General features: G+C 46.9%; 1 protein-coding gene across 2 annotated transcripts in view; it reads left to right on the top strand.

Moving 5' to 3' along the window:
• The window catches only part of GRK3 (G protein-coupled receptor kinase 3), a 148843-nt gene that overhangs the window by 104762 nt on the left and 26964 nt on the right, over positions 1 to 17117 (top strand). For both annotated transcript variants that reach the window (XM_029049390.2, XM_029049393.2), the window contains 2 exons: positions 7483 to 7577; positions 11217 to 11324. In XM_029049390.2, the coding sequence (XP_028905223.1) occupies positions 7483 to 7577; positions 11217 to 11324 (203 nt within the window). The remainder of the gene's footprint in view (positions 1 to 7482; positions 7578 to 11216; positions 11325 to 17117) is intronic.

The following is a 17117-nucleotide window of genomic DNA, read 5'->3' as shown; positions in this document are numbered from 1 at the left end:
ATTCCCTCCCTTATCATATCTGACAGACGATGACTCTCTCCTTCTTCAAGGTCTTCCCTGACTAAGCCATCTTTTCCTTTTCTTCCTCTCCCTTCTGCGTCATCCTGATTTGCTCCCGTTATTCATCCCCTCTCCCAGCCCCACAGCACTTAGGTCCCTGTCTGTCATTTTATTTATTTCTATTAATGTCTGTCTTCCCCTCTAGACTATAAGCCCATTGTGGCAGGGAATGTATCTGTTATATTGTTTTATTGTCCTCTCCCAAGAGCTTAGTATAGTGTTCTGCACACCGTAAGCGTTCAGTGATTTACTGAATGAGTCTTTGCTCCTGGAGTTGGAGGTCGGGGAGGAAATCAGTCAAACAATTAATCACTTGTATTAATCGAGCCCTTACTATATGCATAGCACTGTACTAAGTGCTTGGGAGAGTCCAGTGCAACATAATTAGCTGTCACGCTCCATACCCACAGTGAGCTTCCAGCATAGAGGGGGAGGTAGACATTTTTATAAATAAGTTATTTAGCATATAGAATTTAAAGCTATGTACATAAGTGAGAAGCAGAATGAAGTAGAAGATAGAGCATGGGACTGGGAGTCAGAAGGTCATGGGTTCTAATCCCCGCACTGCCTCATTCAAATCCCGGCTCTGCCACTTGTCAGCCGTGTGACTGTGGGGAAGTCACTTCACTTCTCTGTGCCTCAGTTCCCTCATCTGTAAAATGGGAATTAACTGTGAGCCTCACGTGGGACAACCTGATGACCTTCTATCTCCCCCAGCACTTAGAACAGTACTCTGCACATAGTAAGCGCTTAACAAATACCAACATTAGTATTATTATTATCTGCTGTGTGACCTAGGGCAAGTCACTTCACTTCTCTGGACCTCAGTTACCTCATCTGTAAAATGGGAATTGAGACTGTGAGCCCTCATCTGTAAAATGGGAATTGAGACTGTGAGCCCCATGTGGGACAGGGACTGTGTCCAACCCGATTTTCTCATATCCACCCCAGGGCTTATTACGGTGCCTGGCACATAGCACTTAACAGATACCCCAATTATTATTATTACTATTATAATTATTATTACTAAGTGGATTTTGAGAGAAAGCAGGAGATCTCCTCTTGAAGTACTGCTGGGAAAGATGGGAGAGTTGAAAGAGGGGCAGGAGAAGGGAGGGGCAGTGGAGATTTTAGGGGGATCATGAACAGTGCTCCAGCACTTAGAACAGTGCTCTGCACATAGTAAGCGCTTAACAAATACCAACATTATTAATTTTCTCAATAAAGTAGGTGGCCAGGCTATTAAGGACAAGGGATGCGGGAGGTGGGGGGGACAGGGTTTGAGAAGGGAGTTAAACATCTGGAACAACTGGTGAGGGTGATGAGCACGGGTGTCAGTGAGGGAGGAGAAATAATTTTTTCTGGACAGAGGAGAGGGCAGAGTTAAACCATGCAAGGATAAACTCAAAGTGGACAAAGTCGACCCATTATTTAGATTTCTGCCAACAGCGCTCTGCGGCTCGAGGACAAGAGTGAAGGAGGTGGACCGTCTGGGTGATCCAGGGCTGTGGGTTAGCGGAACGAGATGGACGAAGGGAGAGGGGAGCGAGCGAGTTGAGTTCATTAGAGAGGGCGGCGGCGTGAGTGTCAGTTTGGTCATCGAGGGAAGGGAGTTTGGGTATGGACGCTAAATGGGGCATGATGAGTTGAGAAAATTGGAGGGGGTCAAAAGATCGGCAGTCTGTGTGGGGAGCGGTACAGATTTGCGGGGAGGAGGTGTGTGGGAGAGAAAGCAGGTGAGAAGGTTGTGGTCAGAAAGAGAGATTTCAGAGAAGATTTCGGTAGAGATTGAGCAACGGCCAGAGATGATGAGATCGAGTGCATGACTAAATTGGTGAAGGTTGAGATGGGGTGGAGCAGGAGGTCACTGGTGTTGAAGAGTGACAGAAGGTGACTTTTATGTTCAGGAAACCGGCGTAAGGGTACACGTGTCTTTCATCGATATCATGTGTGGACCCACACCCATCTCTTTGGCCCCTTTTGACACATTTTCTCCAGACAGATGTGTTGTGACAAAATTTCCTCATATAATAATAACAATAATAATTATAATAATAGTATTCGTTAAGCACTTACTATGTGCCAAGCCATGTTCCGAGTCTTGGGGTAGATACAAATTAATCAGGTTGAACATAGTCCCTGTCCCACATGGGGCTCACGGTCTTAATCCTCATTTTACAGATAGGGGAATTGAGGCCCAGAGAAGTGAAGCGACTTGTCCAAGATCACACAGCAGACATGTGGCAGAGCCGGGATTAGGAGCCAGGTCCTTCTGACTCCTGGCCCCCTGTTTTTTCCGCTAAGCATTTCCTAAATTAGTGCAATCCACAAGGCGGGGTGAAAGCTGTGGTCCCTCAGGGCTCTTCAGCTAATAAAAAGAAACAGATTGGGTTAGCGTCGTTGACAGATCAGCTTGTTTTTTCTACCATGGTTCTTGGTGTCAGCCAAGATTGGGACCAAGTAGGTAGGAGAGCACTCTCCCTTGACTCCCCTTACTATGCTACTGGGTTCGGAGTTACTTGAATGGCACAGTAGTTCTGTTCAGTATTCCAGCATTTCACTTTCCCTCTTGCTGCTTTACTTTTTGGTACGTGATAATTTTTCTGTAGAGAGATGCTAAAGTGGCATTGGGTGTGGTCATCTACCAGACTACAGTTCTTTTCATTTTCAAAATCCTCCTAAAGAAGCCCCTCTCCTCCCTGAATAATAATAATAATAATAATAATAATAATGGTATTTGTTAAGTACTAACTGTGTGCCAAGCACTGTTCTAAGCACTGGGATAAATATAAGGTTATCAGGTTGTCCCAGGTGGGGCTCACAGTCTTAATCTCCATTTTACAGATGAGGTAACTGAGGCACAGAGAATTGAAGTGACTTGCCCAAAGTCACACAGGTGACAAGTGGCGGAGCCGGGATTAAAACCCACGACCTCTGACTCCCAAGCCCGTGCTCTTTCCACTAAGCCCGAAGATGCCTTTCCTTAATAATCAATCAAAGAGATTTATTGAGCACTTACTGGGTGCAGACCACTGTCCTAAGCGCTTGGGAGAGGACAGTACAATTGAGTTGGTAGACGAGATCCCTGCCCACAAGGAGCTTATAATCTACATCGGGCAGAACGCTATGCTGAGTGCTCGAGAGAGTACGATAGAATGGTTAGACACAACCCCTGCCCACAAAGAGCTTGCAGTCTACACTGGGCAGAGCACTATACTAAGCACTTGAGAGAGTACACTTACAGTAGAATAGACAGTCAGGCAGTTGTATTTATTGAGCGCTTATGGTGTGCAGAGCTCGGTACTAAGCACTTGGGAGAGTCCAATATGACAATTAACAGACACATTTCCTGCCCACAATGAGCTCACAGTCCAGAGGGTGAGCCAGACATTAATATAAAGATATGTACGTAAGTGCTGTGGGGCTGGGGGGAGGGGAATGAATAAAGGGAGCAAATCAGGGCAATGCAGAGGGGAGTGGAAGAAAAAAAGAGCAGGCTTAGTCAAGGAAGGCCTCTTGGAGGAGATGTGCCCTCATTAAGGCTTTGAAGGGGGGGAGAGTCATTGTTTTTCAGATATGAAGAGGGAGGGCGTTCCAGGCCAGAGGCAGGACGTGGGTGAGATGTCGGCGGCCAGATAGACGAGATTGGGGTAAAGTGGAAATGTCGCCGTTAGAGGAGAGAAATATGTAGGCTGGGTTGTGGTAGGAGACTGTCAAGGTGAGGTAGGAGGGGACAAGGTGATTGAGTGCTTTAAAGCGGATGGTGAGGAGTTTCTTATGTGGAGGTGTATGGGCAACCACGATCCCTGCCCACAAGGAGCTTACAGTCTACAGCAGGCAGAGCACTATACTAAGTCCTCAAGAGAGTTGGAATAATAATAATGATTGCAGTATTTGTTAAGCACTTAATATGTGCCAGGCAGCCTATAAAGCCCTGTGGGGAGTGCTGGGGGAGAAACAAACCAATCGGGTTGTACAAAGTCCCACTCCCATGTGGGGCTCACAGTTCCATAATTATTATTTTTGTTATAACAGCAGGCAGAGCACTATCCTAAGCACTTGAGAGAGTACGATACGATAGACTGCGTTTTCACATTCCGTGCCCACAAGGAGCTTACAGCCTAGAGGGGAAGACCTCATCAGTTCCCTCATCTGTAAATTGGGGATAGAGACTATGAGCCCACATAGGACAGGGACTCTGTCCAATTTTTGCCTTGATCCACCCCAGCGCTTAGTACAGTGTCTGTCACATAGTAAATGCTTAACAGGTACCATCGTCATCATCATGAAGTGCTGTGGGGCCGGAAAGAGGTGTGTACAAAGGGAGCAAGTCAGAGCAACGCAGAAGGGAGTGGGAGAAGAGAAAAGGGACCACTTAGGGAAGGCTTCTTGGAGGAGATGTGAGCACAGGCTGGGGAGCCAGAGGACATGGTTTCTAATGTGACTCCACCACTTGTCTGCTGTGTGACCTTGGGCAAGTCGCTTAACTTCTCTGGGCCTCAGTTCCCTCATCTGTAAAATGTGGATGTAGACCATGAGCCCCATATGGGACAACTTGACTATCTTCTATCTACCCTAGCGCTTAGAACGGTGCTTGGCACATAGTAAGCACTTATCAAATACCAAAATTATTATTATTGTTACCCCAGTGCTTAGCACAGTTCCTGGCAAATAGTAAACACTTAACAAATACCACAGTTATTATTACTGAAGAAGGTAGATGAACGCTTTACATTGGATTGGATTCCAAAGAACCGAAAACATACGAAAAAGATACTTTCCCCTACGTAAAAGAGTGGTAGTTTTTGATGACAGTGTCAGCACAGGGCCCTGGAGAAATAGCCAGGGGGTTTAGTTGGACTCTGCCTGAGTCGAGGGGCACTGGAGAGGAGGCACTGGGACAGCTGTAGCTCAACCAGAAGCTCTCCGGCTCCTGTCACGAGGAAGGAGGGGGAGAGAGACCATGGAAGTGAACACGTTGTGAGCTATCGCATAGGGGGAGGGCAGACATGCAGCACGATGTGCTACACCTCACCTTTTTTATGATATTTAATAATAATGGTATTTGTTAAGAGTTGCCTAGGTGCCAGGCATCGAACTAAGCGCTGATGTAAGGCCAAGATAATCAGGTCGGACGCAGTCCTCCTCCCACATGGAACTCACAGTCTTCATTCCCCAGTTTACAAATGAGGGAACTGAGGCCCAGAGAAGTGAAGTGCCTCGCCCAAGGTCACACAGCAGACAAGTAGCGGAGCCAGAGTGAGAATCCAGGCTCTCCAACTCCCAGGCCCGGGCTCTAGCCACCACTTCCAGCCTGGCATGTTGAGAAGAAAAAAGTAACCCTCTCTTTGTCCCTTCTGCTATCTTTTTGGCCCAGAAGCAGAATGGCCTGAAAGGAAGTAAGGAACTTGAGAGGAAACCACATGTCACACCTTTACCTATGTGGCCAAGATCCAGTCACCCACAAAGATAAAGGGTGTCATCTGTGTGGGGAGGACAGCTCTATGTGCAAGGACCTACAGAAGCATCATTACACAGAGAAACAAAGGCAGTGCAGCATAGCATGGTGATAGAGCATGGGCATGGGAGTCCGAAGTCATGGGTTCTAATCCTGGCTCCGCCATATGTCTTCTGTGTGACCTCGGACAAGTCACTTCACTTCTCTGGGCCTCTGTTACCTCATCTGTAAAATGGAGATCGAGACAGTGATCCCCACGTGGGACAGAGACTGTGTCCAACCCGATTGGCTCGTATCCACCCCAGTGCTTAGTTCAGGGTTTGATACATAGTAAGCGCTTTACAAATACCACACTAAGAATTATGGTACTTGTTAAGCACTTACTCTGCGCTGAGCGCTGGGGTAGATACAAGTTAATCAGGTTGGACCCAATCTCTGTCCCACATGGGGCTCACAGTCTTAATCCCCATTTGACAGATGAGGTGGCTGAGGCATAGAGAAGTGAAATGACTTGCCCAAGGCCTCACATCAGACATGTGGTGAAGGAGGGATTAAGCCCAGGCCCTTCTGACTCCCAGGCCCATGCTCTATCCATTAATAATAACAGTAACAATAATAATGGTATTTGTTAAGTGCTTACTATGTGTGCAGCACTGTTGTAAGTGCTGGGGTTGATCAAGGAAATCACTTTGTCCCATAAGGGGTTCACAGTCTTAATCCTCATTTTACAGATGATGTAACTGAGGCCCAGAGAAGTTAAGTGGCTTGCTCAAGATCACATAGCAGACAAGTGGCAGAGCTGGGATTAGAACCCACGACCTCTGACTCCCAAGCCCGGGCTCGTGCCACTAAGCCACACTGCTTTTCGAATCAATCAGGGATATTTATTGAGGTGATTACTGTGTGCAGAGCATTGTTCTAAGTGCTTGGAAGAGTCCCTCTAGACTGTCAGCTCGTGATGGGCTGCGAAATATGTCTTCCAACTCAGTTGTATTGTTATATTGTCCTCTCCCAAGAGCTTACTACAGTGCTGTGCACACAGAAAGCGCTCAATAAATACAACTGATTGGTAACAATACAACAGATTTGGCAGATATGTCCCCATTCCACAACGAGCTTGCAGTGTAGGGTCATCTTCTGTGAGCTCCCCCCTCTATCAGTCGATCAATCAATCATATTTATTGAGCTCTTACTGTGCCTTGTCTTGTCTTATGCCATCGAGTCGTTTCCAACCCATAGCGACACCACGGACACATCTCTCCTGGAATCATTCCGGTACTGGATCCATAGAGTTTCCTTGATAAAAATCCGGAAGCGGTTTACCATCGCCACCTTCCACACAGTAAACTCGAGTCTCTGCCCTCGATTCTCTCCCAAGCCGTTGCTGCCCAGCACGGGGGAGTTTTGATTTGTAGCCGATGACCTGCCACTCGCTAGCCACTGCCCGAGCTAGGAATGGAACGGACAGGCCTGTGCTTGACTCTCCCTCCCGTAGCCGAGACTGGTAGAGGACTGGACGCTCTCCAGGTGCCACACTGAGAGGGAAGCTTACTGTGTACAGAGCACTGTATTCAGCACTTGGAAGAAAACAGGACAACATGGTTGGTAGATGCATTCCCTACCCACAACAAACATTCAGTCTACAGGACTGCAAATCCTGGGACACACAGGATCAGGGAGACACACACAGAAAGAGAAATGAATAGGGACTCCAATATGGGGTTCATATATAAACTTAAACTTGGCCCTTGCCAATTCCTCTCTCTTGGATATGATAAGATGTACTCTGTGGGTTTTGAACTAAGTTAAAGTGCAAAATTATGAATGGGATCTCTGAATAAATCCCAAATCAACAGCCAGGTATCAGTTTCCCACTACATGTTTTTCAAAGCAAAGAAACAGATTTGAACAATTGAATTTTTAGGAGGGTTTGCTTTTAAATATCATTTTCTGTCTCTTTCTAGCCTGCCAATATCCTTTTGGATGAGCATGGACACGTGAGGATATCAGATCTTGGTCTGGCCTGTGATTTTTCCAAAAAGAAACCACACGCTAGTGTGTAAGTATCGTTTGCATTTTGTTCGATGTACAGTCAAAGCTCGTTAATTTGGAACTCCTCTGGAATCTGGAATCCTTGATAATTTGGACTAAGTTCTCATACGCTTTCTTTTATGTTCTCTGTTACTGCAAAGAGAAAGCCGCTTTTGGCCTAGTAATAATAATATCTGTGGTAATTTTAGACTGTAAGCTCACTGTGGGCCGGGGATGAGTCTGCCAATTCTGTTGTTATCAATCAATCACATTTATTGAGCGCTTACTGTCTGCAGAACCCTGTACTAAGCATTTGGAAGAGTACAATATAACAATATGGTAGTGATCTTCTCTGCCCACAGTGAACTTACAGTCCAGAGGGGCTCTCCTAAGCACGTAGGACAGTGTTGTGCACACAGTGATCGGCTCAATAAGTACCACTGATTGTTAAATCCTCTAGACTGTGAGCTCCTTGTGGGCAGGGAATGCATCTGTTTGTTGTTACATTGTACTCTCCCAGGCGCTTAGTGCAGCGCTTTGCATGCAGTAAGCGCTCAATAAATACGATTGTATGAATGATTAAATCCATACTGTGTACTCAGCGCTAGGGTAGATACAAGGTAATCAGGTTGGACACCGTCCCTGTTCCACACAGGACTCACAGCTTAGGAAGGCGTAAGTTCGAATCCCATTTTACCGAAGAGGAAACCGAGGCTCAGAGAATGGAAGTGACGTGCCCAGGGTCACACGAGCAGGCAGCTGGCAGAGCCACGGTGAGAACCCAGACCCTTGCTCTTTCAAGTAGGCTGCGCTGCTTGCCTAAAATAGAAAACCTTTCAAATGCACTGCGTTCACAAGGTCTCAGGCCGGGGAATATGCAAAAGCAGTGGGAAGACTATTTCCTGTCAACTCAGCTGCCGGTAGTCAGAGAGAAACAACCAGTGAGGTTATCACAGAAGTAATGCTAAACTCAGGACACCTCAGAGACTCGCATTCATTCGTTATTCATTCAGTTGTATTTACTGAGCCTTTACTGTGTGCCGAGCCCTGTACTAGGCGTTTGGGAGAGTACAATAGAACAATAAGCAGACACAGTCCCTGCCCACAACGAGCTTACGGTCTAGAGGCAGGGAAGACAGATATCGATACAAATAAATAAATGACGGACATGTATGTAAGTGCTATGGGACTGGGAGGTGGGATGAGTAACGGGAGCAAGTCCTGGCATCGCAGAAGAGAGAGGGAGATGAGGAATTGGGGGGCTTAGTCTGGGATGGCTTCTTGGAGGAGATGGGCCATCAATAAGGCTTCAAAGGGGGGAGAGTCATTGTCTGCTGGATTTGAGGAGGGAGACCATTCCAGACCAGAGACAGGAGGTGGGCAAGGGATCCATAGGAAAACATACAAGTAGGGAATTGTAAAAAAATCTTTTTCAATCTGAACTCCTTTACTATTAACTATTGCTAATAGTAACCATAATAATCATTTTGGTATTTGTTAAGCGCTCACTATGTGCCAAACACTGAACTAAGCGCTGGAGTGGATACAGTAAATCCAGTTTGGACACAGTCCCTGTCCCATGCAAGGCTCAGAGTCTAACGAAGGAGAATGGACATTCACTCTGTGAATTACTGGGGCTTTATTGTGATTACATTCTCAACAATGCCATGTTCTTGTGTGTAGATTTGAACCTGGTTTCCACTCTTTCTCTGAGCATCTGCTTCGATATTGGAATAACTTCTATATTTTTCCAATTCTGAAGTGAAATAAAAAGCCCTGGTGGAAAATAATCTGCAGCCGTTTAACTCTGAAACAAGGCTGTGGTTTTTCAAGAAGTTAGGTTTTTTGGTTTTGTTTTCCTTTTTTAATTTGGTCTTTTGTTAAGCCCTTACTATGTGTCAAACTCTGTCTAAGCACTGAGGTAGGTACAAGTTAATTTGGTTGTACATAGTCCCTGTCCCACATGAGGCTCGAAGTCTAAGTAAGAGGGAGAACAGGTATTTAATCCCTTTTTTTGTTGAGAATACTAAGGCACAGATAAATTAAGTGACTTGCCCAAGGTTACAGAGCAAGCAATTGGCAGAGCTGGAATTAGAACCCAAGTCCTCTGACTCCCAGGCCTGGGCTCTTCCCAATGTTGAGTTGAGTCCCTATGGAATTTGTGGATGAGCACATTTCAATCCAATTTTATGATTTCATCTTGTTGTCATGTATCCTGTAGTCTAGGAAGGCCTCTTGGAGGAGATGTGCCTTCAGCAAGGCTTATGAAGGAGGGAGAGTCATTGTCTGTTAGATAAGAAGAGGGGAGGTGTTCCAGGCCAGAGGCAGGACGTGGGCGAGAAATTAGCGGTGAGATAGGCGAGATCCAAGTCCGGTGAGTAGGTAGGCATTACAGGAGCAAAGCGTGTGGGCCGGATTGTAGTAGGAGAGTAGCAAGGTGAGGTAAGAGGTAGGAGTCAAGGCGATTGAGGGTTTTAAAGCCGATGGTAAGGAGTTTCTGTTTGACGCGGAGGTGGATGGGCAACCAGTGGAGGTTCTTGAGGAGTGGGGAAACATGGCCTGAACGTTTTTGTAGAAAAATGATCTGGTCAGCAGAGTGAAGTATAGACTGGAGTGGAAGGAGACAGGAGGCAGGGAAAATCAGCAAGGAGGCTGGTAGAGGAATCAAAACAGGATAGGATAAGGGCTTGGATTAAAGTGGCAAGCAGTTTGGGTGAGGAAAAAGTGGATTTTGGCGACGTGCTGAAGGCTGAACCGACAGGATTTAGTGACAGACTGAATATGTGGGTTGAATGCCAGAGATTGAGTTGAAGAAAATGCCAAGGTTATGGGCTTGGGAGACAGGAAGGATGGCGGTGCTGAGTACAGTGATGGGAAAGTTGGGGGAAGGACAGGGTTTGGGAGGGAAGATAAGGAATTCTATTGTGGACATGTTAAGTTTGAGGTGACCGAAGGACATCCAAGTAGAGATGTCCTGAAGGCAGGAGGAAATGCAAGACGGCAGAGGGGGAGAGAGATCGAGTCTCGAGGTGTAGATGGGAATCATCCACATAGAGGTGGTAGTTGAAGCCAGGGGAGTGAATGAGTTCTCCAAGGGAGTGGGTGTAGATGGAGAATAGAAGGGGACCCAAAACTTAGCCAGGTCTGGGGGTGAGAAGGTCATGGGTTCTAATTCCGGCCCCACCCCTTGTCTGCTGTGTGACCTTGGGCAAGTCGCTTCACTTCTCTGGGCCTCAGTCCCCTCATCTGTCAAATGGAAATCAAGAGTGTGAGCCCCATGTATCGACAGGGACTGTGTCCAACTCCATTTTCGTGTATTCACCCCAATGCTTAGTGCAGTGCCTGGCACATAGTAAGCGCTTTAGAAATGCCACAGTTATTAAAGGGAGCAACAGATATTACTATCTGTAAATAAGTAAATATTTATTTATTTATGCGTTGCTGTCTTCCGTCCCCAGCCGGAAACGTAAAAAGGCCGAGATCGCCCCCGGTACTCCCAAATCTCTTGCTAAGACACTTCCCACCCTCAGGGTCTTTCCCAACCTGCGAAATGGAGAGGGGCGTCCTCCCGCACCAGGCCTCACTGGTGACCCCGGGCCCCACTGAGTGACCCCGGGCAGCGGTCAGGGTCATTGCAATAACCTGGCGGCCGTTTTGTCCCCCTCAGCGGAACCCATGGCTACATGGCCCCGGAAGTGCTCCAGAAAGGGACGGCCTATGACAGCAGCGCCGACTGGTTCTCCTTGGGCTGCATGCTCTTCAAGCTCCTGCGGGGGTGAGTCACATCTGGCCCTCTGCGCCACCCCACTTCCCTCATAATGATAATAATAATAATAGCAATAAGTTCTTTGTGGGCAGGGAACTGTGTTTATTGTTAGATTGGATTCTCCCAAGGGCCACGGTAAGTGCTCAGTAAATACGATTGAATGGATAATAATTGCCATAAAATATTACTGCGACTAATAATTGCCACAAAATATTGCCACTAAGAAAATAATAACTGTAGTATTTGTTAAGTGCTTACTGTGTGCCAGGCACTGTACTAAGCGTCGGGGTGGTTACAAGGAAATAGGGTTGGACACGGTCCCTGTCCCACGTGGGGCTCACAGTGTTCATCCCCATTTTACAGAGGGAATACAGAGAATAATAATAATAATGATAATGGCATGTGTTAAGCACTTATTCTGTGCTAGACACTGTACTAAGTGCTGAGGTGGATACAAGCAAATCGTGTTGGACACAGTCCCTGTTTCATAAGGTGTTCACAGTCTCAATCCCCATTTTACAGTTGAGATAACTGAGGCACTGAGAAGTGAAGTAACTTTCCCAAGGCCACACAGTGGACAAGAGGCAGAGCTGAGATTAGAACCCAGATCCTTCTGACTCCCAGGCCCGGGCTCTCTCCTCTGAGCCCCGCTGCTTCGGCGAAACAGCCAAGTATAAGGACGTGGGCATAAGTGCTGTGGGGCTGGAGGTGGGTGACTGTCAAGCGCTTAAGGGGATAGAGATCCAAGGCTCTAGGCGAGGCAGAAGGGAGGGTGGGGAGGGGAAATGGGGACTTAGTCACTTTTTCCACATCCTTCTCACAAAATAAAGCAAGCTAGATTGAGAAGGAGGGACAGGAAATGGTGCTCAGAGACCAAAGCTGCCAAAGCTGCTGATGGAGAACCCAGGTCTGGGGGCGTCCGGGATTCGACCAGAAGCAGTGTGGTCCAGTGGCCGGAGCCTGGGCCTGGGGAGTCAGAAGGATCAGGCTATTTGTGCTATAGTGGATAGAGCCCGGGGTTGGGAGTCAGAAGGTCATGGGTTCTAATCCTGGCGCCGCCACTTCTCTGCCGTGTGGCCTTAGGCAAGTCACTTCACTTCTCTGGGCCTCAGTGACCTCAAATGTAAAATAGGGATTGAGACTGTGAGCCCCGCATGGGACAGGGACTGTGTCCAACCCGATTTGCCTGTATCCACCCCCGCGTTTAGTACAGGGCTTGCCACATAATAAGCGCTTAACAAACACCTCAGTTATTATCATTATTATCCCAGCTCTGCCATGTAACTGCCTTGTGACCTTGGGTCAGTCACTTCTCTGGGCCTCAGTGCCCTGACCTGTAAAATGGGGATTAAGACTGTGAGTCCCGTGTGGGACACAGACTGTGTCCAGCCTGATTAGCTTGTATCTACCCCAGCGCTTAGTACAGAGCCTTGCACAAAATAGGCACTAAATAAATATCATAAAAAAGTCCCTTCAGTTCTCTGGGCCTCATTTCCTTCATTCATAAAATGGGGACGAAGACCCTGAGCCCCACGAGGGACAGGGACTGCATCCAACCTGACGAGCTTAGCTAAGGCAAACCTTCCGTCTCATGCCTCTGCTAAAAGGTGGTTGTATAAATGCCTTTCCCCTTTCTTAGACAAATGGCTATTACCTGGGCAAATTTATTTCCCAAGCAATGTGGCCTAGTTAATACTTTAACAAATACAAAATAAATAAATGAATGAAAAACCCAGAGCAGCAGCTGGTTTCTCCAAGGATCCGGTCGCAGCTGCCGGAGACAGAATCCTGAACCAAAGGTACCACTTTTCCAACCCAGCATCGGCCCCGCTGGTGTTCTTCAAATAATGGACGTTTTTTGAGGCATCCAATTGCTCCAGGTTTGCCGCTCTGTCCGCTCGGAGCATTCTGAAAGGAAACCAGGGGTCCTTTTGCCGTAATGGAGAAAGACCTTTCTGACTCGGTCCAAGGAAATGGAAAAACAAATCTAGGAGGCCGGAGCTTCATCTGGGAGACGCCGGGCCAGAGCCTGGTGGCAGCAGGCGTCAGACTTCAGACCACTTGGAAGATTTCTGGAGCCTTAGTTACTAGCCAGCAGTCTCTGAGGTCATGGTGCCTTATCTTCCTCCCCCCACGGACACCACGAATTTGTCAAGCGCTTACTAGGTGCCAGGCACAGTATTGAGTGCTGTGGTAGATACAGCTCCTCAGTTTGGATGTAGCCTCACCGAGGGCTCACAGACTTAATTCCCATGGTACAGATGAGGAAACTGAGGCCCAGAGAAGTGAGGTGAGTTGCCCAAGTTCACCCAGCAGGCGAGTGGCAGAGCCAGGATGAGAACCCAGGTCCTTCTGACTCCCGGGCCCTTCTCTTCCCTCTGGGCGACACTACCTCTCACAGATGGATGGCAATGCCAGGGGGCAACTGCCTAACGTCGCCAGGCACCACAAAGTATGGCTCTACCAGGGGCAGGTTTTGGACACAGCTTCCTTTAGACTGGAAACTCGCTGTGGGCAGGGACCGTGTCAACCAAATCTGTTGTATCGTACTTTCCCAAGCCCTTAGTAGAGTACTCTGCATACAGTAAGTGCTCAATCAATAGCATTGATTAATTGATTGATTGGCAGCGTGTGCTCACCTGTAGGTGATTTCTTTTTCTTTTAAATGGTATTCATCAAGGCGCTTACTGTGTGTCAGGTCCTGTACTCAGCGCTGGGGTAGATACAAGCCAATCAGGCCGGACACAGTCCATGTCCCTCACGGGGCTCAAAGTCTTAATGAGGCTCAGAGATGTGAAGTGACTCGCCCATGGTCACACAGCAGACAAGTGGTGGAGTCAGGATTAGAACCCAGGTCCTTTTGACTCCTAGGCCCAGGCTCTTTGCACTAATAATAATTACGGTATTTTGTTAAGTGCTTACAACATGCCAGGCCCTGTACTAAGTGCTCAGCTAGGCTATGCTGCTTCTGTTTCAAGGACAGAGAACACCAGTATGAGAGAGGGAGTGTGTGTGTGTTTTTGTGTGTGTGTGTGTGTGTGTGTGTGTATGCACACAAGCCCAAACACATGAAAAACTTATCAATAAATTGATCCCAATTCATACTGGAGAGATCCCGAATTCCTGATATCATGAGCTGACACTGCTGGATTGTGCCTGATGTGGACAGAAGATCTCTCAGGACAGTGTTTGGATATTCTGTCTTGTAGTAGAATAAGGTTAATGTTGTTTTCCTCTGTTTTTTTTGTTTTTTTTTAATCAAGTTCCCTCCAGCTCATTTTATTCATTTGGGAACTGCACTTGCACTCAGGCCTAGAAAGCCAGATCCTTTCGTTCCATAATCAAATTGTTTTCTCTGTGGGGTTTTGCTGCTGCTCAGATGCTCTTAATTCACGTCACCAGCCTGGCTCCATCAGTCAACCATTTTTATTGAGCGCTTACCGTGTGCAGAGCACTGCACTAGGCGTGTGGGAGAGTACAATGTAACGGGGTTGGTAGACTCGTCCCCTGCCCACAAAGCATCATTACAGAATCTATGCAAAGCAGCAAAGCAGCAGAGAAGTAGCATGGCCTAGTGGATAGAGCCCAGGCCTGGGAGTCAAAAGGATCTAGTTTCTAATCCCAGCTCTGCCACTTGTCTGCTGGGTGATCTTGGGCAAGTCATTTCACTTTGTTGGGCCTCAGTTCCCTCATCGGGAAAATGGGGATTAAGATCGTGAGCCCCATGTAGGACAGGGACTGTGTCCAACCTTAGCTAAACCACCCCTATTTGGCCATTTCTCTGCTCAAGAGGAAGATGCTTGTATAAGTACCTTTCCTCTTTCTTGGGCAAATGGCTATTACTTGGGCAAACCTAGTTCCCAAGCAGCATAGTCTAGTGAAAAGAACACGGGGTCTAATTCCTGCTCTGCCACTTCCCTGCTATGTGATCTTGGGCAGGTTACTAGTCTTCCCTGTACCTCAGTTCCCTCATCTGCAGAATGGGAGTTCAGTCTTCATTCTGCCTCCCACTTACTCTGTGAGCCCCGCGTGCGACCTGATTATCTTGTATCTCCCCCAGCAATTAGTCTAGTGCTTGGCACAGCAAGCGCTGAACACCACATTTATTATTATTAACTTTCCCTCATTTTCCTCATTTATAAAATGAGGCTTCACTACCCAATCTCCCCCGCCACCCCCACTTAGCCTGGGCACCCTGTATGAGACAGAATTGGATTTTGATTGTGATGATGATGACAATGATAATATAGCATGAAGCAGGGTGGCAAAGTGGAAAGAGCTCGGGCTTGGGAGTCAGAAGTCGTAGATTCTAATCCCGGCTCCGCCACTGATCAGCTGTGTGATTTGGGGCAAGTCACTTGACTGCTCTGTGCCTCAGTTACCTCATCTGTAAAATGGGGATTAAGACTGTGAGGCCCCCCGTGGGACAACCTGATTACCTTGTATCTATCCCAGCGCTTAGAACAGTGCTCAGCACATAGTAAGGGTTTAACAAATGCCATCATTATTATCATTAATAATAGTATTACTTGTTAAGCACTTACCATGTGCCGAACACTATTCTAAGCCTTGAAGTATATATAAATCAATCAGATTTGACACAGTCCCTGTCCCACATGGGGCTCACACTTTTAATCCCCATTTTTACAGATGAGGGAACTGAGGCCCAGAGATGTGAAGTGACTCGCCCAAGGTCACCCAGCAGCCATGTGGTGGAGCCAGGATTAGAACCCAGGTCCTTCTGACCCCCCAGGCCCGGGTTCTGTCGTATTAACCCTAGTACTTAGGTGCAGTGCTTGGCAAATGTTAAGCCCTGAAAAAATATCACAGTTAATACTAATTCCCATTTGCATTTGGAACCTCCCTTTACAAACTGTGGGCTTATTGATCTGTATGAAAATTATGTCCATTGGGATTGAACAAATGTTAGCTCCCTGTGCTCACTGCTAGCCTAGCAACTCTCCCAAGCGCTTAACTCAGTGTTCTGCTCACAGTTAATGCTCAATAAATACCACTGATTGACTTTTCGATGCTACCTGGGATTTCTTTGAATACCCTTGATGTCAATCATGTCGAATTAGGCCCTTCTATTATTTTGAGAAGTATGGTCGCTGTCAGGTGGTAAGTTTAAACGTGGAATTCTTGAGCTTTACATACACTCTGTTTTAAAATTGATGTCATGAAGTGTGGTGGCATTTTTGATATTCAGTCAGCTTGCTGTGGGCAGGGAATGTGTCTGTTTATTGTTATATTGTACTCTCCCAATCGCTTAGTACAGTGTTCTGCACACAGGAAGCATTCAGTAAGTACAGTTGAATGGATAGTATTTATTGGGTGCCTACTGTGAGCAGGCTCCCTGTGCTAAACTCCTGGGCAAGTGCTAGAGCGAGAAGACATGATCCCTGCCCTCAGTGAATTATAAAAATTTTCTTTCCAACCACATTCCATGAAAAAAGTTATATAGTTCACACTTACTGTCTGAAAATATGTTTCTTCTCCTGAGAAACTCTAGGGCTTTTTAGTGAAAAATGATTTAACTAAAGCATGTTGAACTGAAAAAAGTGAGAAGAATAATCTTCCAAATAAGCCTTTCTGTTCAGTTTTTTCCCTCTGATACACAGTGCTTAGATTCTGATGTTTTTGTTAGATATTTGAAACCCCCCGGGGATGAAGATTTTCTGCGCGATTGAAAATGCGCCAGGAATTTTGGACGAGGTCTCAAATCCCAGAGTGAAGTGATCTTATAGAGGAAGAGCTTCATAGGGAAGGAAGCGGTGGATGTACTTCTGGCTTGAAATTCAG

The sequence above is a fragment of the Ornithorhynchus anatinus genome, chromosome 21, assembly GCF_004115215.2.
Source record: "Ornithorhynchus anatinus isolate Pmale09 chromosome 21, mOrnAna1.pri.v4, whole genome shotgun sequence".
Lineage (NCBI taxonomy): Eukaryota > Metazoa > Chordata > Mammalia > Monotremata > Ornithorhynchidae > Ornithorhynchus > Ornithorhynchus anatinus.
Note: the sequence above shows the minus strand (reverse complement) of the source record. Positions and strands in the feature narration are given on the sequence as shown.